This window comes from Oncorhynchus keta, chromosome 22 (genome assembly GCF_023373465.1).
Source record: "Oncorhynchus keta strain PuntledgeMale-10-30-2019 chromosome 22, Oket_V2, whole genome shotgun sequence".
NCBI classification, from domain to species: Eukaryota; Metazoa; Chordata; class Actinopteri; order Salmoniformes; family Salmonidae; genus Oncorhynchus; species Oncorhynchus keta.
Genome location: NC_068442.1, coordinates 44,749,169 through 44,774,333, shown reverse-complemented (window position 1 = coordinate 44,774,333; position 25,165 = coordinate 44,749,169). Strand labels below are relative to the sequence as shown.

General features: G+C 43.1%; 2 protein-coding genes across 2 annotated transcripts in view; both read left to right on the top strand.

Annotated features, from left to right (window-relative positions):
- Positions 1 to 5,182: 5,182 nt before the first annotated feature.
- On the top strand, positions 5,183 to 8,478 carry LOC118401551 (claudin-1-like). Its single transcript, XM_035799161.2, has 4 exons — positions 5,183 to 5,915; positions 6,284 to 6,448; positions 6,711 to 6,801; positions 7,419 to 8,478. Exons 1-4 carry the CDS (start codon positions 5,696 to 5,698, stop codon positions 7,606 to 7,608), a joined length of 666 nt encoding a protein of 221 aa, XP_035655054.1. The 5' UTR covers positions 5,183 to 5,695; the 3' UTR covers positions 7,609 to 8,478.
- Positions 8,479 to 10,112: 1,634 nt separating this feature from the next.
- Positions 10,113 to 25,165, top strand: part of LOC118401550 (prolyl 3-hydroxylase 2) — a 106,676-nt gene continuing 91,623 nt past the window's right edge. The window contains exon 1 of the mRNA XM_035799158.2: positions 10,113 to 10,206. Within this exon, the coding sequence (XP_035655051.2) occupies positions 10,126 to 10,206 (81 nt within the window). The 5' untranslated portion in view covers positions 10,113 to 10,125. The remainder of the gene's footprint in view (positions 10,207 to 25,165) is intronic.

The window sequence follows — 25,165 nt, the reverse complement described above, 5'->3', positions numbered from 1 at the left end:
GCCTCAATGAAGGATATAAGTTCCTTATTTTTGTTTAGTTACGTGATTTCTAAATGTGCTGTATTTTTGCCAGTCTGCTATGTTGTCAGACTTATTTGCTATTCTCTTTGCCTCATCGCTCTCATCCATGCAGTTTTACAATTCATCGTCTCTCCATGGGGATTTGGCAGTTCCAACAATCCATTTCTTGATGGGTGCATGCCTATCAAGTGACTCCTAAGTGGCGCAGCGGTCTAAGACACTGCATCTCAGTGATAGAGGCATCACTACAGGCCCTGGATCAATTCCAGGCTGTATCACAACTGCCCGTGATTGGGAGTACCATAGGGTGACGCACAATTGGCTTAGTGTCGTCCGTGGTAGGCTGTCATTGTAAATAAGAATTTGTTCTTAACTGACTTGTCTAGTTAAATAAAATATCAGCAACAGAAGAAGCAGTTCCATAAATGCTTCAAGTGTAGTGTCAGGCTGTTCCTCAGAACAACAAATATTTTTTACTTATTCGACATAGGAATCATTGCAAAACCTCTTGAATTATGGTTACTACACAACTTTAGGTCCGGTCTTTGGAATATTTTTTTTCTAAATATGTCTATTATATTATGATCACTACATCTGGTGGGTGTACACTCCTTTAGTGAAGAGGCGACTCCAGGATGCTGGCCTTCTAGGCAGAGTTGCAAAGAAAAAGCCATATCTCAGATTGTCCAATAAAAAAAAGATTAAGATGGGCAAAAGAACACAGACACTGGACAGAGGAACTCTGCCTAGAAGGCCAGCATCCCGGAGTCGCCTCTTCACTGTTGACGTTGAGACTGATGTTTTGCAGGTACTAATTAATGAAGGTGCCAGTTGAGGACTTGTGAGGCGTCTGTTTCTCAAACTAGACACTCTAATGTAGTTGTCCTCTTGCTCAGTTGTGCACCCGGGCCTCCCTCTCCTCTTTCTATTCTGGTTAGAGCCAGTTTGCGCTGTTCTGTGATGGGAGTAGTACACAGTGTTGTACGAGATCTTCAGTTTCTTGGCAATTTCTCACATGAAATAGCCTTCATTTCTCAGAACAAGAATAGACTGAGTTTCAGAAGAAAGATCTTTGTTTTTGGCCATTTTGAGCCTGTATTTGAACAAACAAATGCTGATGCTCCAGATACTCAACTTGTCTAAAAACAGTACTTTGTTGAAGCACCTTCGGCAGCGATTACAGCCTTGAGTCTTCTTGGGTATGATGCTACAAGCTTGGCACACCTGTAATTGAGGAGTTTCTCCCATTCTTCTCTGCAGATCCTCTTAGCCTATGTCAGGTTGGATGGGGAGCGTTGCTGCATAACTATTTTCAGGTCTCTCTAGAGATGTTCGATCAGGTTCAAGTCCGGGCTCTGGCTGGGCCACTCAAGGACATTCAGAGACTTTTCCCTAAGCCACTCCTACGTTGTCTTGGCTGTGTGCTGTCATGACGTTGGCCTGGGGGGTAGGTTTATGACAGTCATGAATACCTCTTTCCCCCCTTTTCCTCTCTCTACCCTACTGATGTTACATTTGCAAAACCATTGGTTAACAGAGATTCTGGGAACATCAGAAGGTGGGGGGAAATTAACTATATTCTGGTAATGCGACCAATTGAACATGGTACTTAATGAATATGATGTCAGTTTGGTTGTCATCTGAGAAAGTCTCATCAATGTTAAGATGACAAACTCTACAGTGGAAAGTCTACACATCAGAGTTATCGGATTCACATGGAATTATCGTTCAATTTAAATGTTTGAATATGAAATTATTCAAGATGGGCTGAAATGTGATTTCAGCTTCTAAAATGTGAGATTTGGGTTTTCATAAGACTGGGTTCTGCTCAATCAGTGGCTCGCCCCTGTGAAGGGACATGGGCTATAAAACTTTTCAAACACGCCCTCCTCTCCCTTCCTATATAAGCCCTTGACGACAATATTAACCTCCTGTACCGAGGATGTAGGGCGACGGTCCGATGTCAGAATGGTTCAGATAATAACTACAGAATGAAGCTAACATCAGCGTGAGCTTTGGTTGCGAATGGTATGAACTTTGAACTCTTATTCACTACAGAAGTGATACCTCCTAGCCGTTGAGTTAGCAACAGCAGATGCAACGAGGGTTAGGAAGGAACAGACAGAGTATCCCGTCTATCACCCAACAACGTTACTACAACGTATCCAACTGACAGAGACATTCTTCAAAGGACTCGGTTTGGCAACACGGCCTTCCATCTACCACCAACCAACCTACAGCGCAGCTCAGAGTAAATGTTTATTGCATTTTCCTTTTCCAAATGGGCGGTAATTTAGAATGCATCAGATACTGTATTTACGATAGCACAGCTTCTCCCTGTGTCAATCAGTCTTCCCGCTCTTTCACTCAAACCCAGCCCTTTTCCTTTGTGTAACAAGCTGTCATATCTGTTCCGCCCACTAGGGACGTTTTCCTTTATGACGTCATTTGTAATCAAGTTTTGATTTAATTATGTGTGTGTAATTAGTTAGGTATTTAGTAAATAAATAATTAAACCCAATTTTGTATTGCTGATTCAAATTGTTAGCCAGGGTTCGTGCAGATAACCAACAATTTACAACTTTCAGATGAGACTGAATTAAGATAACGATTGATATTGACTGCTATTGATGTAAAATATTACTAGGTCTTTAAGAGTTTATTCGGAAGATAACACCTCTATAAATAGTATTTTGTGGTGCCTGACTCTCTAGTTAATTACATATACATGATTAGCTCAATCAAGTGATATTAATTACGGAGAAATTATTTTATAGATTAGCATGTCATATCACTTAATCCGGCATAGCCAAAGACACGACAGTGTTTAGGGTCATTGTCCTGTTGTAAGGTGAACGTTTGCTCCAGTCTGAGGTCCTGAGCACTCTGGAGCAGGTTTCCATCAAGGATCTCTCTGTACTTTGCTCTGTTCACCTTTCCCTTGATCCTGACTAGTCACCCAGTACCTGCCACTGAAAAACATCCCCCCAGCATAATTCTGTCACCACCATTCTTCACCGTAGAGATGGTGCCAGGTTTCCTCCAGACGTGACGCTTGGCATTCAGGTCAAGGAGTTCAGTTTTGGTTTCATCAGACCAGAGAATCGTGTTTCTCATGGTCTGAGAGTCTTTAGGCGCTTTTTGCCAAACTCCATGCGGACTGTCAGGTGCCTTTTACTGAGGAGTGACTTTCGTCTCTTTCACTCTGCAATAAAGGACTGATTGGTGGAGTGCTGTCGAGTTGGTTGTCCTTCTGGAAGGTTCTCCCATCTCCACAGAGGAACTCTATCAGAGTGACCATCGAGTTCTTGGTCACCTCCCTGACCAAGGCCATTCTCCTCCGATTGCTCAGTTTGGCCGGGCGGCCAGCTCTAGTAAGAGTTTTCGGTGGTTCCAAACTTCTTCGATTTTAAGAATGATGGAGGGCACTGTGTTCTTTGGGACCTTCAATGCTGCAGACATTTTTTGGTTCCCTTCCCCAGATCTGTGCCTTGACACAATCCTGTCTAGGAGCTCCATGGACAATTCCTCCGACCTCATGGCTTGGTTTTTGCTCTGACGTGCACTGTCAACTGTGGGATCTTATATACACAGGTTTGTGCCTTTCCAAATCATGTCCAATCAATTCAATTTACCACAGTTGTAGAAACATCTCAAGGATGATCAATGGAAACAGGGTGCACCTGAGCTCAATTTCGTGTCCCATAGCAAAGGGTTTGAATACATATGTAAATAAGGTATTTATGTTTTTTATACATTTGCAAAAAATTCTAAAAACCTGTTTTCACTTTGTCATTATGGGGTATTGTGTGTATATTTGTACATTTTCGAATAAGGCTGTAACGTAACAAAATGTGGAAAAATTCAAGGTGTCAGAAAACTTGTATGTAAATGTGATGTTTCAGCTTTTATATACATATATATAAAAAATTGCAAAAATTCATTAAAAAAGGTTTTTGCTATGTCATTATGGGGTATTGTGTGTAGATTGATGAGGGTGGGGAGACGATTTAATACATTTTAGAATAAGGTTGTAACGTAACAAAATATGGAAAAAAGTCAAGGGGTCTTTATACTTTCCGATTGCATTGTATGTAAACATAAACTGTGTTTGTGAAACATTTAAATACAGTAAACATGGCTAACATAAACTCACGTAAATTCGTACATCGCCTGGGTCTGTACAATTGCCCTTATTTTAGCGCCCCGAAAACGTAATACTTCCAGATCAACTGTAATGTCAATACCATTGTAAAGCACAATTTCTCCCCTTTCCAACAGAATCAATTACATGACCTAAACGCTGCCCGTTTCTGCATAATTCAAGAAGGCAATGAGCCCCGTCGGGTCTTTTTAAAAATGGCGGGTGGGGAAGCTAAACTAATGCGTGATAGTGAGAAGGAGAAAATAGCTTTTTTCACTCGGTCTGTCCAACATCACCTTATCGCCTCTAAAATGTAAATAAAACACTATAAATACTTTATATACTGTGTCATTACATACCTATTTGAAGGTTTGTGTCAAATTTGAATAATGATGCTAAAGTGACCTTAGAAGTAAACAGTAGCTTTGAGAATGATGATCACATGCAATGATGATGAAAAAAATTACTAGGTATCCCCCCTTACCCCTGTCACTGTCCATTTCTTGTTTTTAAAGGATGATAGAAGTGCTACACCTGGTGGAGAGAGATTGTAAGACAGAAATAGTTGCTGTATGCCTGATGTACATTACGACATGACACGTCAAGATGTAAAGGAGGGTCAGTTTTCTCAACTTTTCTCCAATACTATAGATCCATTACCATGTCATCAACGCTTGACTAGAAACCTAATTCACACCCCCGATGTTGATGTTGCGGTTGCGCACATTTGTACGGAATGGGGTGAGTTTACATTAGTTTTAAATACAAATTGCATACAAAACCTGACAATCCTGAAAATGTAAGACCATTACATAGGCCTAAAATCAACTGCATTGATTGGATTTAAAACTGGTTTGGATTTTGTGTAAACTGGGGAAAAAATCACCAAGGGTTTGATTTTCATATGGGTTGGAAAAACGTAATGATAAGCAAACTCATTTAACAGCTCAGACTATGTCATAAGCATATAAATATGAATTATGTGGAAGGCCATCTAATGTGAATATATTGTAATGAAATTAATAAAACACAATTATCACAAGTAGGATGTGAGTGACTATAGCAGATTAATACACATCACAGCTTTAGTTTTGTGCCGTGGAATAAATTTGTCTTAGTTGATTTTCACGTAGTTCTTAAAAATAAAAAAAATAGGGCATGAATGGTAGAGGGAAAGACTATCACACCCATTATGAGAACGTGCTGAGCTTTTCATAGAAATCGATCTATGTATAACCACTAGTATGCGCTCGAGAATTGTCCCGCAGACGGTTTAAATAGCCAAGAGTGGATGCACTAATCACTGAACACAGGCGCAATGCTGAGAGTACGAGATAACGGTCCACAACGCGGCAGGAATTAAACTTTAACGGAGTTCGGTTTGCTTCAATAGATTTAACAGACATTGAGAATCAAGGACATTTCAACAATTTAAAGATTCGATTTTCCACTGTTCATGTATTTTGTCTATTTTTCATCAACCCCCATTTTAGTAGCCTTTATTATCAATCATAATTTCATCGGAATACCATGACGAGCTCTGCGGTTCAACTTCCCGGTTATGCTCTTGCTTTGATCGGTCTTGTTGGCTCAGCGATTGCCACCACTATGGTGGAGTGGAAAAGGCACTCTTACACAGAGAGCACGATAACATCAAAGGAAACGTACCTGGGGTTATGGATGTCATGCACCGTCGACGCCACAAGACACACGATGTGCGTCAATTACAAGTCACTCTTTCACCTGCCAGGTACGTTTTCCTTAGTGTCTGCCATCATCACCCACTATTCGATCACTCGTGGTCACTCACCTTCATAGCAGGCACAATATAGCTTAATATAATGGTGGGCTACTTGTTGATGTCCGATTACAATGAAAAGATACAAATAAGCCTAATAATACACAATACATGTTGATAATTGAAACAGATGACTACAAACATTTATTATTACAAATCATACTTGTTCACACACTGTTCCAGTGTCTATGTTCTTTCTCTCAGTAAGTTTCACACTGACTTGTGACTTTGATATGGATGTGTTCAATGTAGCCATATTCAATCTCCGACTGAGTGTTGAGAGTTTGCGTTGGCCTTTGACATTTGCCCTGTGCGTATAGCGGAGATTCTGACCACCCGAGTGGTGATGATCCTCAGTGTCCTGTTGTCAGCCATTGGGGTGCTGGTAGCCACGCTGGGGATGAGATGCACTCGATGCCTGGAGGAGGATGAAAAGCAGAAGGATAGAGTTGCCATTGTTGGAGGATTCCTCTTCACCATTGCAGGTACAGTTGGCTACATTATCATATCAGTAATGAAAGTTGTTTTTATTGATTTAGCTCTGAACAGTAAATGCTACATTGTGAAATGCCAAAAAATGGTCCCATCTGATACTACATAACTCTGTGCTTTAGCATACAGCTCTGTACCATAGCCCAAAATGCTGCTTTTACCACTGAAAATGCTGATAGTTTTAACTCTAGGTGTGAGAGAAGCTGATATGAAATTGTGTGTAATAAGATGTTCTAATATTGCTCTTCTCTGTAGGTGTTCTGGCCATATCGGTAACCTCCTGGTTTGCCAACGCCATCATCCAGTCCTTTGAATTCTCAGACTCACCTACTTCCTTACATAACAGGTACTGTCGAGTAGCACGGTAGCAGAATCATCCACAACTCTGTCTGTTAAGAATTGTAATAGTCTTTAGGCTGAGCCTTATGAATGCACTAATTTTGACCAAGGACCCATAGGGTGGATCTAGTCAAAAGAAGGGGACAAAATAGGGAATAGGGTGCAATTTGTTGTACAAGCTAAGAAACTACACCTGGCTGTAGTGCAATTAATATCAAATTGTTATTTCGATTTAGAATTCTACACATAGTTTATTTAAGCAATAAGGGACGAGGGGGTCTAGTGTATGTCCAATATACCACGGCTAAGGGATGTTCTTACGCACAACGCAACGCATTGTGGAGTGTCGAGATACAGCCCTTAGCCGTGGTATATTGGTTATATACCACCAACCCCCGAGGAGCCTTATTGCTATTATAAACTGGTTACCACTGTAATTAGAGCAGTAAAAATAAATGTTTTGTCAGACCCGTGGTATACGGTCTGATATACCACGGCTGTCAGCCAATCAGAATTCAGGGCTCGAACCACCCAGTTTATAATCTGTGTTTTGTGGCTGATGTGGACTACATTCTGTGGTGTTGACTGGGTGTGTTATTTTGTGTTTCTTTTTTAAACCGATAGGTTTGAGTTTGGCAACGCTGTGCTGGTGAGCTGGGGTGCAGGTATCTGCTCTGTGGTGGGCGGATTTCTCCTGGGCTGCAGGTATCTGTGGAGTTGTCCCCAGGGCTCACGCTCCGTCTCATCCTTCACCCAACGCAAAGTCATTCCTGGCACCAGGCCTGGCACCAGGCCTGGCACCCACTATGTTTAATGGGCCACACTATGCCTAGAGGACGCCCAAGGAAGCTCAATTCGTTGAGGCTTAAACCAGAGAGCCTACTACTCACACTGAAGGACTACAGTAGAGCAGAATACGTGTAGTTACTCAAGTACTCTACTGTGTGTGACTCGCCTACATTATGATTGTGAGAGTTCATTTGGGAGGTTTGTGTGCTCCATGAAAGTATTTTTGTTATTAATTGTGTTTGGATGTGTGAAGATGGTTGGCTGTAGTCATGATGTGTAACACCTGCCATATCTCTGTTTTCAACCTCATGTCAAGTTCCTCCACTAAAGGAATTTTCAAATATAGCCAATGTAGCTACCATTTCATTATATACCATCACCAATGTACAGTGCTGCAGAGTAGTGTTCCTATGACTCTCAAAATGTACAGGGGGAAATAAGCAGGAAATCCGGAATCCCCTAACAAGGGCTTCTGGGAAAGCTAGGAATTCTGGTAATGTTACTGGAACTGTGCAACTCTACTGCAGAGTAAGCTTCCATAAATATCAGCTTGATTGAACTGTGCCTGATTGTGTTTTGTTTGGGGCCAACAGATTAGAATACACCTTCCATTTAAATGATTTTCACTTTTCACCAAGGGAAAGTATTGGTTTGGACATGCAGATGTGCAATCTGTGCCGTAGGTCAACCACCTGTATGCACATGACAAGAAACTTTATTTATTCAAATTTCTTCACATTTGTACATTTGAAACGTGCAATTTAGAGTGTACTGTACTGCAATTTTCCCTTAATTTAGTACTTGATCACGTGCTATATATGGTAAACTTGTCATAAATCTGCTGTTATTATTATCAAGATGAATTTGCATAAAGATACTTCATTAGATAAAGATACTACTGAATGTGTGTTATGTTTTACAGCCTTCAAATTATGTCCTTTTTACATTCTCTTTCTTTTCTTCTATTTGACTCTTTCAGGTTTCAGGGTTTTACTACCATACCCCGTTCAAAGGCACTTAAAACCTACTACCAAACCCCATTCAAAGGCACTTATAACCTACTACCATACCCCGTTCAAAGGCTCTTATAACCTACCACCATACCCCGTTCAAAGGCTCTTATAACCTACCACCATACCCCGTTCAAAGGCACTTATAACCTACTACCATACCCCGTTCAAAGGCTCTTATAACCTACTACCATACCCCGTTCAAAGGCTCTTATAACCTACCACCATACCCCGTTCAAAGGCTCTTATAACCTACCACCATACCCCGTTCAAAGGCTCTTATAACCTACCACCATACCCCGTTCAAAGGCTCTTATAACCTACTACCATACCCCGTTCAAAGGCACTTATAGCCTACTACCATACCCCGTTCAAAGGCACTTATAACCTACTACCATACCCCGTTCAAAGGCACTTATAGCCTACTACCAAACCCCGTTCAAAGACACTTATAGCCTACTACTATACCCCGTTCAAAGGCACTTATAGCCTACTACCATACCCCGTTCAAAGGCACTTATAACCTACTATCATACCCCGTTCAAAGACACTTATAGCCTACTACTATACCCCGTTCAAAGGCACTTATAACCTACTACCATACCCTGTTCAAAGGCACTTATAGCCTACTACCATACCCCATTCAAAGGCACTTATAACCTACTACCATACCCCGTTCAAAGGCACTTATAGCCTACTACCATACCCCGTTCAAAGGCACTTATAACCTACTACCATACCCCGTTCAAAGGCACTTATAGCCTACTACCATACCCCATTCAAAGGCACTTATAACCTACTACCATACCCCGTTCAAAGGCACTTATAGCCTACTACCATACCCCGTTCAAAGGCACTTATAACTTACTACCAAACCCATGTTCAAAGGCACTTCAATATTGGTATTGCCCATTCACCCTCTGAATGGCACACATACACTATCCATGTCTCAATTGTCTCAAGGCTTAAAAATCCTTATGTAATCTGCCTCCTACCCTTCACCTACACTGATTGAAGTGGATTTAACAGGTGCCATCAATAAGGGATCATAGCTTTCACCTGGTCAGGCTATGTCATGGAAAGAGCAGGTGGTCCTAATGGTTTGTCCACTCAGTGTATAATAATCAGTTGTAAATTCAAACATAATACTGTACTTGCATCAGCATCAAATTATTTTGCAAATCATCAAATGTCTGCATTTCTCTCTCTCCATGACCAGGGTTAGCTATTGGAAATCCCATACACATGTAACAGGCGAGAACTGAAACGATCCGCACTTGGCGTCCATTTTAGGGCAGAGTCTATTTAAGGCCGTTTCAATAAAAAACACTCAGAAACACTTCTGATTCCTGGTCCTTTCAGTGAACAACCTGTCAGTTGTTTGTCATGTGACAGTAGGCCCATGTTTCTCATACCATTTGAAACAAGCACCCGTTTGATTCCGCCTCCATGGACCTGCAGTTCTTTGACGTGGTTCTCCGAAGATCCTATTGTCAGAACGAGTGCATTGAAGAAAAGTTGGAACACAGTCCATGCACAAAATCAGCGAGGATGTCATCCAGGATTTCCACAGGCGAATCCCGTACAACTATCTTCAGTTGGCTTATCAGAAGGTAAAATATTTTTTTTGTAAATCTCACCAACAACTTTTGATGTAGTTATTATATTAGTCATCTTTATTAGGCTACAGTGCATCATTCGGTGTCCTACACAGGCCACTGCAATAAGCTGTATTCTCACCCAGCTGCTGCTGCTGCTGAGCAACGTGACGCCGTTTCTACCCGGTGAGCTGTTGGCTGTGTTACAGTGCTGTCCTTTCCGTAGCGACGGGAGAAAATACACAATGTTACGCTCAAGTATATCTGGTATAGCCTACTGTATCAGTTTTGTTGCAAATCATTTTGGGGACTTGAGTAAAACTGTCTTTCCCCATCCCTACTGTATCTAATTACTAGCGTAAATATAACACAACGGGCTATAGTAGCACATGTCCGACACTAAGAGGGTAATTTCCGTCAGTTATATGAAGCATCTTCACAAAACGTACTATTTCTCTAAAGCTAGCACGACTTTCTCAAACACGCATGCACATCCATAGTAGGCCTACACACACCGCAGGTTATGGAATTGTGATGGCACCTCCCCCACTATGTCTCTCCCTGCATTCATTCATAACGTTTTCCAGACAATGCCTCTGCCATTGAATCGAAACAGGTACACACACACATCGGTGAACTTGTTCTCCATCAGAGAATTTCACGGTTCCTTTTTTTATGGCCTGATGGTGTGCCGTGTCATGCCAACAGCTGGCAGCAGCCACTGAAGTGTGTGTATGTGTTTGCTTTGGCTGCCAGTTACTCCTCGGATAACCAACCAGCCCATTACACAGACACTGGTATCTGATTACTTATATTTGTATTTATTTAACTAGGCAAGTTGGTTAAGAACAAATTGTTATTTACAATGACACCTACCTGGCCAGACCCCAACGACCCTGGGCCAATTGTTTGCTGCCCTATGGGACTCCAATCACGGCCTGATGTGATACATGGTGGTGCCCCTCAAATCCAGATTTGACATTGGACTGTCTAAAAACACATATGCCTGCCTAACAACATTTCAAAAATAGCGAATTATTCCTATCTCTAAAGCACCAACAACATCATCTATTTGATCAAGATCTATTTGAACTGTGAAGAAATCTCAAGTGCCCCGTTCACCGCTCACCTCTCCTCTTTAACATTAGAACCGCTAAAGCAGTCATTTTCACTGGTCATGATTTTATAGTTGCTATTACTCTGCTATTTAAAAAAAATTAAAAAGTCAAGCCCCCTTACTTCATTGACTTGTCCTATATAAGTCTACATAACACACTGTGCTTGTTAGAATCTTAATATCACAAACAGAACTGGAGTGGAGTTATAACCAGTTTTATGAGGCCATGTCACTTAAAAAAAAATGTTTTTCCACCGTTGCTCCTCCTTTTCTTGACAGTAGGGCCTGCTCCTTCTTCTGACAGTAGGGCCTGCTCCTTCTTCTGACAGTAGGGCCTGCTCCTTCTTCTGACAGTAGGGCCTGCTCCTTCTTCTGACAGTAGGGCCTGCTCCTTCTTCTGACAGTAGGGCCTGCTCCTTCTTCTGACAGTGTAGGGCCTGCTCCTTCTTCTGACAGTGTAGGGCCTGCTCCTTCTTCTGACAGTAGGGCCCGCTCCTTCTTCTGACGGTAGGGCCCGCTCCTTCTTCTGACGGTAGGGCCCGCTCCTTCTTCTGACGGTAGGGCCCGCTCCTTCTTCTGACGGTAGGGCCCGCTCCTTCTTCTGACGGTAGGGCCCGCTCCTTCTTCTGACGGTAGGGCCCGCTCCTTCTTCTGACGGTAGGGCCCGCTCCTTCTTCTGACGGTAGGGCCCGCTCCTTCTTCTGACGGTAGGGCCCGCTCCTTCTTCTGACGGTAGGGCCCGCTCCTTCTTCTGACGGTAGGGCCCGCTCCTTCTTCTGACGGTAGGGCCCGCTCCTTCTTCTGACGGTAGGGCCCGCTCCTTCTTCTGACGGTAGGGCCCGCTCCTTCTTCTGACGGTAGGGCCCGCTCCTTCTTCTGACGGTAGGGCCCGCTCCTTCTTCTGACGGTAGGGCCCGCTCCTTCTTCTGACGGTAGGGCCCGCTCCTTCTTCTGACGGTAGGGCCCGCTCCTTCTTCTGACGGTAGGGCCCGCTCCTTCTTCTGACGGTAGGGCCCGCTCCTTCTTCTGACGGTAGGGCCCGCTCCTTCTTCTGACGGTAGGGCCCGCTCCTTCTTCTGACGGTAGGGCCCGCTCCTTCTTCTGACGGTAGGGCCCGCTCCTTCTTCTGACGGTAGGGCCCGCTCCTTCTTCTGACGGTAGGGCCCGCTCCTTCTTCTGACGGTAGGGCCCGCTCCTTCTTCTGACGGTAGGGCCCGCTCCTTCTTCTGGCCCGGTAGGGCCCGCTCCTTCTTCTGACGGTAGGGCCCGCTCCTTCTTCTGACGGTAGGGCCCGCTCCTTCTTCTGACGGTAGGGCCCGCTCCTTCTTCTGACGGTAGGGCCCGCTCCTTCTTCTGACGGTAGGGCCCGCTCCTTCTTCTGACGGTAGGGCCCGCTCCTTCTTCTGACGGTAGGGCCCGCTCCTTCTTCTGACGGTAGGGCCCGCTCCTTCTTCTGGCCGGTAGGGCCCGCTCCTTCTTCTGACGGTAGGGCCCGCTCCTTCTTCTGACGGTAGGGCCCGCTCCTTCTTCTGACGGTAGGGCCCGCTCCTTCTTCTGACGGTAGGGCCCGCTCCTTCTTCTGACGGTAGGGCCCGCTCCTTCTTCTGACGGTAGGGCCCGCTCCTTCTTCTGGCGGTAGGGCCCGCTCCTTCTTCTGACGGTAGGGCCCGCTCCTTCTTCTGACGGTAGGGCCCGCTCCTTCTTCCGACGGTAGGGCCCGCTCCTTCTTCCGACGGTAGGGCCCGCTCCTTCTTCCGGCGGTAGGGCCCGCTCCTTCTTCCGACGGTAGGGCCCGCTCCTTCTTCCGACGGTAGGGCCCGCTCCTTCTTCTGACTGTTAAAAGTGCATCTGATAATCACCCTGATAATTGCCTCAACTGAACCTAAAGTATTCCCGAAACAAATTTCACACATATAACAGCAGATTAAATACATTAAGAAAATTATGATGGGGTAGAATGGGCGAGTTAATGAAGCGAACAATGAATAATTATGCAATCACCAATTGTGAATGAAGAACAGGTCTGGCCATTTATTATATTGATCCATTCTAATCTTAGTGGTATGTACCCGATATCAGTCCACTAAATAAAAGCAGTAGTCTATTCTGACATACTTGGAGAAGGCCACACAGTGACAGCGTGCGTAATTGTACATGCTGAACAGCTTTCAATATCTGGGAAAATATCCACATTGGGCAGCGGGTGAGCAAGTGTCTGAGAATGTGGTGGTGAGGCTTGTTGAACTTTAATGTCACCATGGACAATTTCTTCACTTCACTGTCAATGGCGAACAAGTTGCTTGCAAAGAAAACAAGTCTGGCCCGTCCCCATGAACAAATACAGGAGCTCCCTCCCTCTGCACCAAATAAGGCACCTGCACAGCCATGGTACAGCACAACAGTGCTGAAGAATGACAAGATGACAGGGACACGATAAAGAGAAAACCGGAGACATAGACATTTCTGATATTGGCAGAAAGCTTAAATTATTGTTAATCTAACGGCACTGTCCAATTTTCAGTAGCTATTACAGTGAAATAATACCATGCAATTGTTTGAGGAGAGTACACAGTTTTGAACATGAAAAGTTATTAATAAACAAATTAGGCACATTTGAGCAGTATTGATACAAAATTTTGAATAGAAATGCAATGGTTCATTGGATCAGACTAAAACTTTGCACATACACTGCTGCCATGTAGTGGCCAATATCTAAATTGCATCTGGGCTGGAATAATACATTATGGCCTTTCTCTTACATTTCAAATATGATGCTACAAAACAATACCATTTTTTTTGTTGTATTATCTTTTCACCAGATCTAATGTGTTATATTCTCCTACATTCCTTTCACATTTCCACAAACTTCAAAGTGTTTCCTTTCAAATGGTATCAAGAAAATGCATATCCATGCTTCAGGTCCGGAGCTAAAGGCAGTTGGATTTGGATTTGTCATTTTAGGTGAAATGTTAAAAAGGGGGATAATCCTTAAGACTTGCCTAGTTAAATAAAGGTTACACACCACACTGAACAAAAATTTTTTTTTTTTTTTTGGCATTTACGGAAATGACCAGTAAAACATAATCAAAACCTATTTATTTCACTTACTTGCTGTGCTGTTTTGTTGTTCATTTGTTCAGATGTTCCATTCTCAACCAGGATTTCTATGAAACGCCGTTTGGGTCTTTGTGTGTCAAAAAAAGATACACAATTTGACGTGTCAAATAAGCTTGTTGACCAATCAGGACCTGAATATGACTGCACATCACATAATAATTTAACGCGGCCATAATTGTTATTAACGTAGTTATTACACATTGATTACACTATCACTCGTATTTCATATGTCTCAACGATTCATCGATATGCATGCTATGATGCTGGTAAAGTTGTCTCACACACCTACAGTGCTGGTCATAAAAACAGCTAGCTAGCTCATGGATGCAAATGATGTCCTTCCCCCAAAAACATAGCAAAACGACATCTGTTTCAGTTGCTATATAGTTACCTAGCTGATTATATAGCTAGGTGTCATCATCTAAAATAACCCTAATTTATAAGACCTGTCTTATTTGATTAATGGTGGTCGTACCCGTCTGAGAAGCTAGCCACAATAAAGATTAGCCACAATAGTGGACTTTGCGGTTAGCCTTCAAAATAAAAGTATGTCATTGACAGTGAAATAAATGAATTCAAATAGTAGAATTATGCCAGAATTGAATAGATGATGCTAAACGAGGTTGGAATGCTATTTTATAAAATGACAATTTGTTAATTTGACAATCTGTTGAAATCACACTGTATTCGACTTTAGAATTGCATTGGGGGTATACTCATTACACTGTACAGCCTTACCTGTGGATCAATGACATGGGGTATCAGTCTACTCAGTGACACCCAGAAAACGTTCGCGTCGTAGCTCTTATTGCGGGACTCTGAAACAACTGAATTGAGCCACATTTATTGTCAACCTATGTGTATTGAACATTATTCCTGAGGAAAAACAATACTGCGTGGATGTTTTGGAGAAAATTGAAAAAATATTTGGGGTATTGAGTAGCCTGATACCCCGTTTCATTGATCCCCAGTCCTTAGGCAAAGCTGTACAGTGCAATATGAATGTAAACACACAATAGGCTGACTGGGGAGGTGATTTCACACAGTCACAGTCCTGCGATAAGAGCTACAACGCTAATATTTGCATATACTCTTCACAGTTGTGTTCTGTGGGTGTCACCGAGTAGACTGATACCCCATTTCATTGCTTCACATGCCAACCTTGTTTAACATTATCTCTGCTAAATATGGCATGATTCCACCAATTTTAACCTTCTGCATCACTTTCAAAGAGGTACTTTTATTTTGAAGGTTAACCACAAATTCCACTGTTGTGCCTAATCCTTATTGTGGCTGGCTTCACAACACATAACCCAGTCCGGTCGAGTGTCATTATCCAGATGAAACTAGCTGGCTGATTATAACGTTAGCTTTGGGCAACAGGGTTAAGAAGCTGGTTAGCTATTTATTTTAATGAACTGAAGTTAAATTTCAATAGGCAAGTGGCTACCTAGCTAATAGTTACTCACAAAGATTCCTAAATCATTGCTAAGAATAATGAAAATGACTGCAGTTTCTACTGGTCATTGTTTTCAGGCTGGTTGTATTGGTGCTAGCTAAGTACCAAGCTAAAGCTAGCTAGCTGCCCCAGCAGTGGCGTCGATCAAATAATGCTTTATTACCAACGCAGTATTGTAAACACATTGTTCATGGCCGGTGTTTGCTTGTTTACAGACTTTTTTGTACAGCTTTGACAGTGCTACTGATAGTAGTGGTGGCACTTGGCTTGCACATGCAAATTCAGAACACTCTATGATAGGAAATAGTTCCATAGTCTGTATGTCGTGATGCTGTTGCTGTAGTGCAACATCTGAAAAATAGTGCTGAGAGTGTGTGTATGTTGGCATCGTCTACCACTTAGGCCAGATGTCCTCGCAGAACCTTCACTGTACATCCCATGGCTTCCCCAAAACTCTGGGTTATGTATGTCACGACCCTCACGGAAAGACTCTATAGAGTTATTTCACAAGAAGATGTTCCACTGGCTTACACAGCACCCCAAGCAGATTAGCTTGGTTGATGGATGGAATGTGGAGAGAGTTTGAGAAGAGGATGCCTGGGATCTGGCAGGTCCTGATGACCATAGCAGTCGGTTTGGGGTCATGCCTTTTGGATAACAAAGCCTTTGTCTTGTGAAATAAACCTGAGTAATAGCACTAGGGAGAGAGTAATCGGGTTTATGAGAATTGAGCATTCTTCGTTGGGATTCAATCAAATGCAGTTGACTGACTGCTTCCTGCCAAGGTCATAACCCTGTGAAGATTCCACATGGGGTGTTGGGTTGGAGAGGTAGCTATTACTTGTCTTAACCTCCCCTGACCAATATGGAAGAAAACCTCCAGTGAGTGTGACAGCTTAGACATCAGTGTCCCCTGACTTGGGCCACACATGGTCCCTGTTTGTACAGGGCTTGTTTTTGTTGTCTTAGCTATATAAAAAGACACTCCACAAGCTTAACCCCCAGTTCAACCTTTCAATGTTTCCCTTATGTCAGAGTCCTGTTAAGTGAAGTTTTACATGTGTTCTCTGGAAGTATTCGGAATGGAATATATCTTTGCTGGTAGTGAGTCTCAGGACTAGCTAGCTCTCCCTGGTGGAGTCTTTTGACTTGCTGTGGAGATTCCTCGTTAGAATGACTTAGTTCCTGGCGAGAACAGACCAGTCCAGCACAGATGACAGACAGCTGGTGCCCCTGTCTGCAGTGAGGAGATGAGGACTGTTTGAAAAGCAGTGTAGAAAGAAGCCATGTAACCGGCTAGCCACTGAGATCCGCTAAAGCAAATTACAGAACAAGGGAGTAGATTGTGTTGTGTGCATTTAAAGAGAATGAGCAGGTCTATTTACAATTGGTCTTCATGATCGAGACCTTGCCAAATGGATGCTGTGATGTGTACACAACTAGAACAAACTCTGCTTTCGTGTTCCCAGGAAAGCAGGCAGCACAAGCTGTGCTCTCTGCATTTAGTACTGAAGGCTTACTTGGAGAAGGAGGGATAATGAGGAAGGATTCACTCTCACTTTAAACTTCTGCCATTGAAACAGAGTAAAACCTGCTTAAAATTCTTAGACAAGTATTAGCTCAAGTAGTCTGCTATCGATAAACATGTGTGCAGAGTTTTATTTTACAACTGTTTTTACAACGCCTGCCTGCGCTTGACTTTTATTAGGGTCCTGTCAGCTTTATTTTCCAGGCTATTAACTTGTCATTAGGGTGCTAGTTTCAAAGTCAGATTTGCTGTGTAACATGGATGGGTAAGCCCTCCTCGTGTTCATTTTCACAGTCAGACTTGCTGTGTAACATGGACGGGTAAGCCCTCCTCGTGTTCATTTTCACAGTCAGACTTGCTGTGTAACATGGACGGGTAAGCCCTCCTCGTGTTCATTTTCACAGTCAGACTTGCTGTGTAACATGGACGGGTAAGCCCTCCTCGTGTTCATTTTCACAGTCAGACTTGCTGTGTAACATGGACGGGTAAGCCCTCCTCGTGTTCATTTTCACAGTCAGACTTGCTGTGTAACATGGACGGGTAAGCCCTCCTCGTGTTCATTTTCACAGGCAGACTTGCTGTGTAACATGGACGGGTAAGCCCTCCTCGTGTTCATTTTCACAGTCAGACTTGCTGTGTAACATGGACGGGTAAGCCCTCCTCGTGTTCATTTTCACAGTCAGACTTGCTGTGTGACAAGGTCGGGTAAGCCCTCCTCGTGTTCATTTTCACAGTCAGACTTGCTGTGTAACAAGGACGGGTAAGCCCTCGTGTTCATTTTCACAGTATGTCGAGGCTTTGTCTCCAGTCATGATTTTGAGGGAAAATGACTGCATTGCCAAAACGACGTCCACATGCGCTTAATAAGAGGCAAGGCATACGTCTTCCTGGATGCCTACACACTAAGGTGACCATAAAACTCTGGAAAGTAGAGGATGGGAGAGTAAACGAAAGAGATCCATTGCGGTGAAATCGCAAACATCGTGACAAACCCCCCTTAAGACCCCATGCAGAATAGATTGGAGTGAAGGAAGAGAGAGTTCTAGAAACTGTCTGCTTGTAGTCTCACGGACGTTAATGCTATCAAATAGCTGTATCTGACCACGCGTCCCTTAGGAAGATGTTTATTGGGTGGCATGTTTACATTTCTGTGTTTTGTCTCTGAAGCAACTTTGTTTTGTCAGGCTCCAATCTAACACAGAATTGGGCTTCATTGTAGCTATGCCTTGAGTATAGAGCTTTTTGAGGCTCTCAAGGCCACAGAGAGAGGGGGTTAGGGTAATTTTAGACAATGATTGTCCTAGATTTTTCTTCATTGGGAACATATTGTTTAGAGTTCTCTCAGCTGTTTTTCTGGGGGCTCACATAGTTATAGCATGTCCCCATCGGAACAGACTTGTCAGATGTGTGTACACAGAGCTGCTCCTCCTAATTCTCAGGCTTTCCCATCCCAATTAGCCTGGTAAATATAGATGTTTGGTGATCTACACAACTCCTTTCTGTGTACACGGTGGTGTCAGAGAGATCTATTTTGCGTATTGAATGAGATGAGAAAATGGATTCAAAGTGATTATATGTTGTAGGCCTGTTATGAGAACACAATTATTAGTTCAGCACATCACAGCTTGTATACACTGAATGTACAAAATATTAATAACACCTTCCTAATATTGAGCTGCACCCCCTTTTGCCCTCAGAACAGCCTCAATTTGTCAGGACATGGACTCTACAAGGTGTTGAAAGCTTTTCACAGGGATGCTGGCCCATGTTGACTCCAAAGTTTCCCACAGTTGTGTAAAGTTGTCTGGATGTACTTTGGGTGGTGGACCATTCTTGATACACATTGGAAACTGTTGAATGTAAAAAAAAAAAAAAACAGCAGCGATGCAGTTCTTGATACACTCAAACCGTTTATCTTTTTCTTAGCCATGCTGAAGCAACTACTCACATTTGCATATTGAACATGTTGCCAATGGCATGTCAGAATATGACTAATTGGGCTAAGTATGTATCTATCTAATGAAGGAGCCCCACATGAGATCAAATGCTTGGCAAGACAGTTTACAGTCTAGGAGAAATTAAATCAAGAAAACAATGCCTCTTTTTTTTTGTTCTTATACAGTGGGCTTCAGCTCAATGACTTGCCATATCAGATATCTCAATCTCTCCTAGCATTTCCTCAGAACATCCGGAAAACAATCATCTGGGCAATTCTCTCAATTCTCCTGCCATCTTTCAACTTGAAAATGACTCTCAAGAGCTTTCTCAGATATGCTCTGAAGTGTTCTCCGGGTTAGAGCAGAAGATTAAGGGTGAAGCAGCATTTTCCAGGATGTGGGGACCTTGCTGGTTCAGTGGAATCATTTCTGGGGAACTACAGTTTCATAAAAAGCTGACATCTTAGACATTTGATGGAGCTCATAGTTTCAGAGGCTGGCTTTGATGTTGGTTTACTAGTTAACCCTAAACTCTTGTAAAGTTAAGCCCAAACATATTCTCTCTTAATGATCTAAATAAGGGTATGCCACGATAGTTATGTGGTTTCAGTTAATTATAGGTGCTTATTCCTAAATACTTTTCACATGTTTACTCCATATGCTTATGCAAGAGAGAGAGACACTGGGATCTTGGTGGCCTACTGTACACAAATGTTAATATTCATTACTTAAATAAATTGTAAGGCAGACCTACATTGTGTAACTGAGTTAAGTCAGTTTGAGTAATTTTGGTCCTCACTATTCTCATGCAATAGGAATTTCTGAGGGGAACCCTCAAACCAAACCATTCCATGCTTTGCCTGAGTGAATAAATACTTCTACACAGTAGGACACAGTCACGTTCTACACAGTAGGACGCAGTCACGATTAACCACTTTGAGGCTGGTTGCTAAGCATCTGTGAAACAAACAGAAGGACCAATGAGTGGTCTGGTTCTCTATGTGGGGACTGCAAGCATCTCTTCATCAGGGTGGAATGTATTTATATGGGGCTGAGCTGATGGTGAGCCTCACTTCACTGTTCGCTTTGTGGCCTCTAGCAGATGGCTCACTCCTGATGCATACCGGACAGACCAGCTATGACATTCATGAGAAAATTAGGTCCATTTCCCAAGACGGTCTCCTAGCAGACTGATTCAGTCTGAATCAGAAGAGAAGTACAATATGCCGTTGTTCCACCATGGTATTTGGACCGTGGTTGGACAGATTGTTGGATATTAAACAACCAGCCTTTTATAGCTTTTTAGGGAGAAATTAACTCTGTAATGTAGGTTATTACCGTCTATGAAAGCGTCCATTGTTGCTTTTCATTTACAGTACATGCTCACCCGTTGTGTCAATATTAGCTTCATTCTAAATTTGATTTGTGCAAAATAATCACATTTTTTTGTGTTCAAAAGCATGCGACTATTGCATTTCAGACAATTTAATTGTCAAGGGGGGTGAAATTATCACTTACATTACTTTAAATGTCATAACAGTGCTGCCTGGAGTTGGAGGCAGAGGAGGCACCATAGTTCCCAGAGTGGTGGAGCAAAACGATTCCCTGGGCCCCAGCGATGCAGAACTCCCAAACAAGCTAAATGTGTTTTATGTTCTTTTTGAGGAATACAACACTGAGTCTTGCGCGAAAGCACCTGTTGTTCCGGAACGCTGCGTGATCTTGCTCTCCATGGCCGACGTGAGAAACTTTTTAAGCAGTTGAACACTCGCATGGCCGCCGGGCCAGATGGACGGCAGGTAGCCTAGTGGTTCGAGTGTTGTACTAGTAACAGAAAGGTTGCTAGATCGAATCACCGAGCTGACAAGGTAAAAATCTTTGTTCTGCCCCTCAACAAGGCAGTTAACCCGCTGTTCCTAGGCCGTCATTGTAAATAAGAATTTGTTCTTAACTGACTTGCTTAGTTAAATAAATGTTACATTTAATTAAATCACCAAGCTGGGGATCCTGGGACTTACCACCTCCTTCTGTAACTGGATCCTGGACTTCATGATGGGACAGTCCCAGGTGATGGGGGTAGGCAACAACACCTCCGCCACGCTGACCCTCAGTACGGGTGCACCTCAAGAGTGTGTGCTTAGTCCCCTCCTGTGCTCCCTGTTCACGACTGCGTGGCTGCGAACAACTCCAACACCATCATGAAGTTGGCTGACGACACGACGGTGGTAAGCTTTTATCACAGACGCCGATGAGACGGCCTACAGGGAGAAGGTCAGAGACTTGTCAGTGTTGCCATGACAACGACCTCTCCCTCATCGTTAGGAGTTGATTGTGGACTAGAGGAGAAAGAGGGGAGAGCACACCCCCATCCACATCGATGGGGCTGTAGTGGCAGCATCACCGCTTGGTATGTTAAATCTACCACCCTCTTCCACAAAGTGCTACAGAGGGTGGTGCGGAGAGACAAGTACATAACTGTTGCTGAGCTCCCTGCCATCCAGGATTTTTATATCAGGTGGTGTCAGAGGAAGGGCTGAAAAATTGCCAAAGACTCCAGCCACCCAAGCCATAGGCTGTTCAATCTGCTACCTTCGGCAAACAGTCCCTGAGCATCGGCTCAAGGACCAACAGGCTCCGAGAGAGCTTCTATCCTCAAACCATGAGACTAATAAATAGCCATAAGACTTGCTAAATAGTGAAGGGGACTATCTGCACTAACCCACAAAACTATGCACTATATACAGTACACACTCACACTTTTATACTTATCATATACTGCTGTTACATTCTTCATTTTACTCTTATCTATCCTGATGCCTAGTCACTTTACCCTGGTTTCATTGATTTATTCAACTAGGCAAGTCAGTTAAGAACAAATTCTTATTTACAATGATGGCCTACCCCGGCCAAAACTGGATCATTTGTGCACCACCCTATGGGACTCCCCATCTCCGCCAGATGGGATGCAGCCTGGGTTCGAACCAGGGACTACAGTGACGCCTCTTGCACTGAGAGGCAGTGCCTTAGACCGCTGCGCCACTCGGGACCCCTTCATGTACATAAATACATTGATCTGGTACTGTATATACAGTATCAGTCAAAAGTTTGTACACCTACTCATTCCAGGGTTTTCTTTATTTTTTATTATTTTCTACATTGCAGAAAAGTAGTGAAGACATCAACCTATGAAATAACACATGGAATTATGTAGTAACAAATCAAAATATATTTGAGATTCTTCAGTAGCTACACTTTGCCTTGATGACAGCTTTGCACACTTGGCATTCTCTAAACCAGCTTCATGAGGTAGTCACCCGGAATGCTTTTTAATTAACAGCTGTGCCTTGTTAAAAGTTAATTTGTGGAATTTATTTCTTTAATGCGTTTCAGACAGTCATTTGTGCTGTGACAAGGTAGGGGTGGTTTACAGAATATAGCCCTATTTGCTAAAAGTCCATATTATGGCAAGAACCGCTCAAATAAGCAAAGAGAAACAACAGTCCATTACTTTTAAGACATGAAGGTCAGTCAATCTGGAAAATTAAGAACTTTGAAAGTTTTTTCAAGTGCAGCTACAAAACCATCAAGCGCTATGATGAAACTGGCTCTCATGAGGATCACCACAGGAAAGAGTTACCTCTGCTGCAGAGGATAAGTTCATTAGAGTTACCAGCCTCAAACTGCAGCCCAAACAAATGCTTCACAAAGTTCAAGTAACAGACACACCTCAACATCAACTGTTCAGAGACTGCGTGAATCAGGTTCGAGTGTTGGACTAGTAATGGTCGAATTGCTGCAAAGAAACCACAACTAAAGGACACCGATAATAAGAAGAGACATGCTTGGGCCAAGAAACACGAGCAATGGACATTAGACTGGTGGAAATCTGTCCTTTTGTCTGATGAGTCCAAATTTGAGATTTTTGGTTCCAACTGCCGTGTCTTTGTGAGTTGCAGAGTAGGTGAATGAATTATCTCTGCATGTATGGTTCCCACTGTGAAGCATGGAGGAGGAGGTGTGATGGTGCTTTGCTGGTGACGCTGTCAGTGATTTATTTAGAATTCAAGGCACACTTAACCAGCATGTCTACCACAGCATTCTACAGGGATACACCATCCCATCTGGTTTGGGTTTAGTGGGACTATCATTTGTTTTTCAACAGGAAAATGACCCACCACACCTCCAGGCTGTGTAAGGGCTATTTGACCAAGAAGGAGGGTGATGGAGTGCTGCATCAGATGACCTGGCCTCCACAATCCCTGACCTCAACCCAATTGAGATGGTTTGGGATGAGTTGGACCGCAGAGTGAAGGAAAAGGAGTCAACAGGTACTCAGCATATGTGGGAACTCCTTCAAGATTGTTTAAAAATCATTCCAGGTGAATCCGGTTAAGAGAATGCCAAGAGTGTGCAAAGCTGTCATCAAGGCAAAGGGTGGCTACTTTAAATAATCTCAAATATAAAGTATATTTTGATTTGTTTAACACTTTTTGGGCGTTACAACATGATTCCCTGGTTATTTCATGTTATTTTATTGTCTTGATGTTTTCACTATTATTTTACAATGTAGAAAATAGTAAAAAATAAAGAAACTCTAGTATGTGTGTCCGAACTGACTGGTACTGTAGCTCCATTCTTGTATATTTTATTCCTCATGTTTATAATTAGTAGATTCTGCATCGTTGGGAAGCATTTCACGGTTAAGTCTACACCCGTTGTATTCAGTGCATGTGACAAATAAATCATTTGATTTGACAGGGATTAATCTATTGTTAAAAAGGTTTTCTGTGGGCTATGATGGAAAACTATACCTATTTTAACGCTTTTGTGTCTAATAAAAAAAAAAGCTATATCAAAAGTGGTGAGGCACTGCCCCACCTGGCTGAAAAGTGCTCGGGCAAATCCCAGCTCACCACACGCTTTCCAGTGGCTCTGCCTGGAGGAACAACTCTCCGTCCTCTCTGAGCTCACTGAAAAGGCAGTGTGGTCCTTGCATTAACTGCTCTCTCCCAGCCAACAGTAACCCCAGCTTCTTTTCCTCTCACTCGCCGAGCGTGATGTGGTCTGTCGAAATGTGCAGGCGTGTGATAGGCTCCCCGTTCTACAGTATATTTTCCATGAGCTGTGTCCCAGCCTCTACAGCAGAGGCTGGTCATGACGCCAGGCCACTGCGGTGGTTTTCTGCCCCGTCAGGCTGCAGGGAGGCCGTGTGGTGGGAAGCATAGTGAAAAGCCTCTAACGGGAAGGCCAGGGCACTAGGCAATGTCACACTCTGTATCGTGACCTCAAAGACAGAGTCGTTCTGGAATAGGACAGGATGGGACTGTAAAAGTAAATGAATTATATGGAAGTCTTTTGTACTCTCTGACTGTGCAACTGAATTTGCAGAGGTTCTGTTGCACTATCGATCCAGCCGTTACGTAACTAGCGTATTTGCTAGTCTACACTAGGACTACACCAAAGGTTAGCAGGGATTATGTGAGTGAGGAATTTGATGCTTTAGGGAGAAGTGTTGAGAAAATAATTTATGGCCTGAATGACTGATTTCAATCAGGGCCCCGCATCCATTGGGAATGCTGTTATGGATGGTAATAGCTGTCACCTTCAGTTCACCCTCTTTCCCCAGTGCCCTCAGACTTACTGCGACTCATTAGGTCTTGGACAAGGTTTCTAAACCAGTACCACCCTCTGGCTAGACTTTCTGGATAAGGGGGGAGTTATTTTTTGTTAATGACCAAGAACACCCCCCTCGAGTACAAGAAGTAAAAAGAAGCATCACACCTCTGTGGGAAAGCTGTATATGTCTAAGACATCTG

Excerpts from the sequence above, each read along its gene's own strand:
- LOC118401551 (XM_035799161.2), top strand. The coding sequence starts at position 5,696 with ATGACGAGCTCTGCGGTTCAACTTCCCGGTTATGCTCTTGCTTTGATC. Across the intron at positions 6,449-6,710 it reads ATTCCTCTTCACCATTGCAG|GTGTTCTGGCCATATCGGTA; the intron begins GTACAGTTGGCT and ends TCTTCTCTGTAG. Across the intron at positions 6,802-7,418 it reads CCTACTTCCTTACATAACAG|GTTTGAGTTTGGCAACGCTG; the intron begins GTACTGTCGAGT and ends TTAAACCGATAG.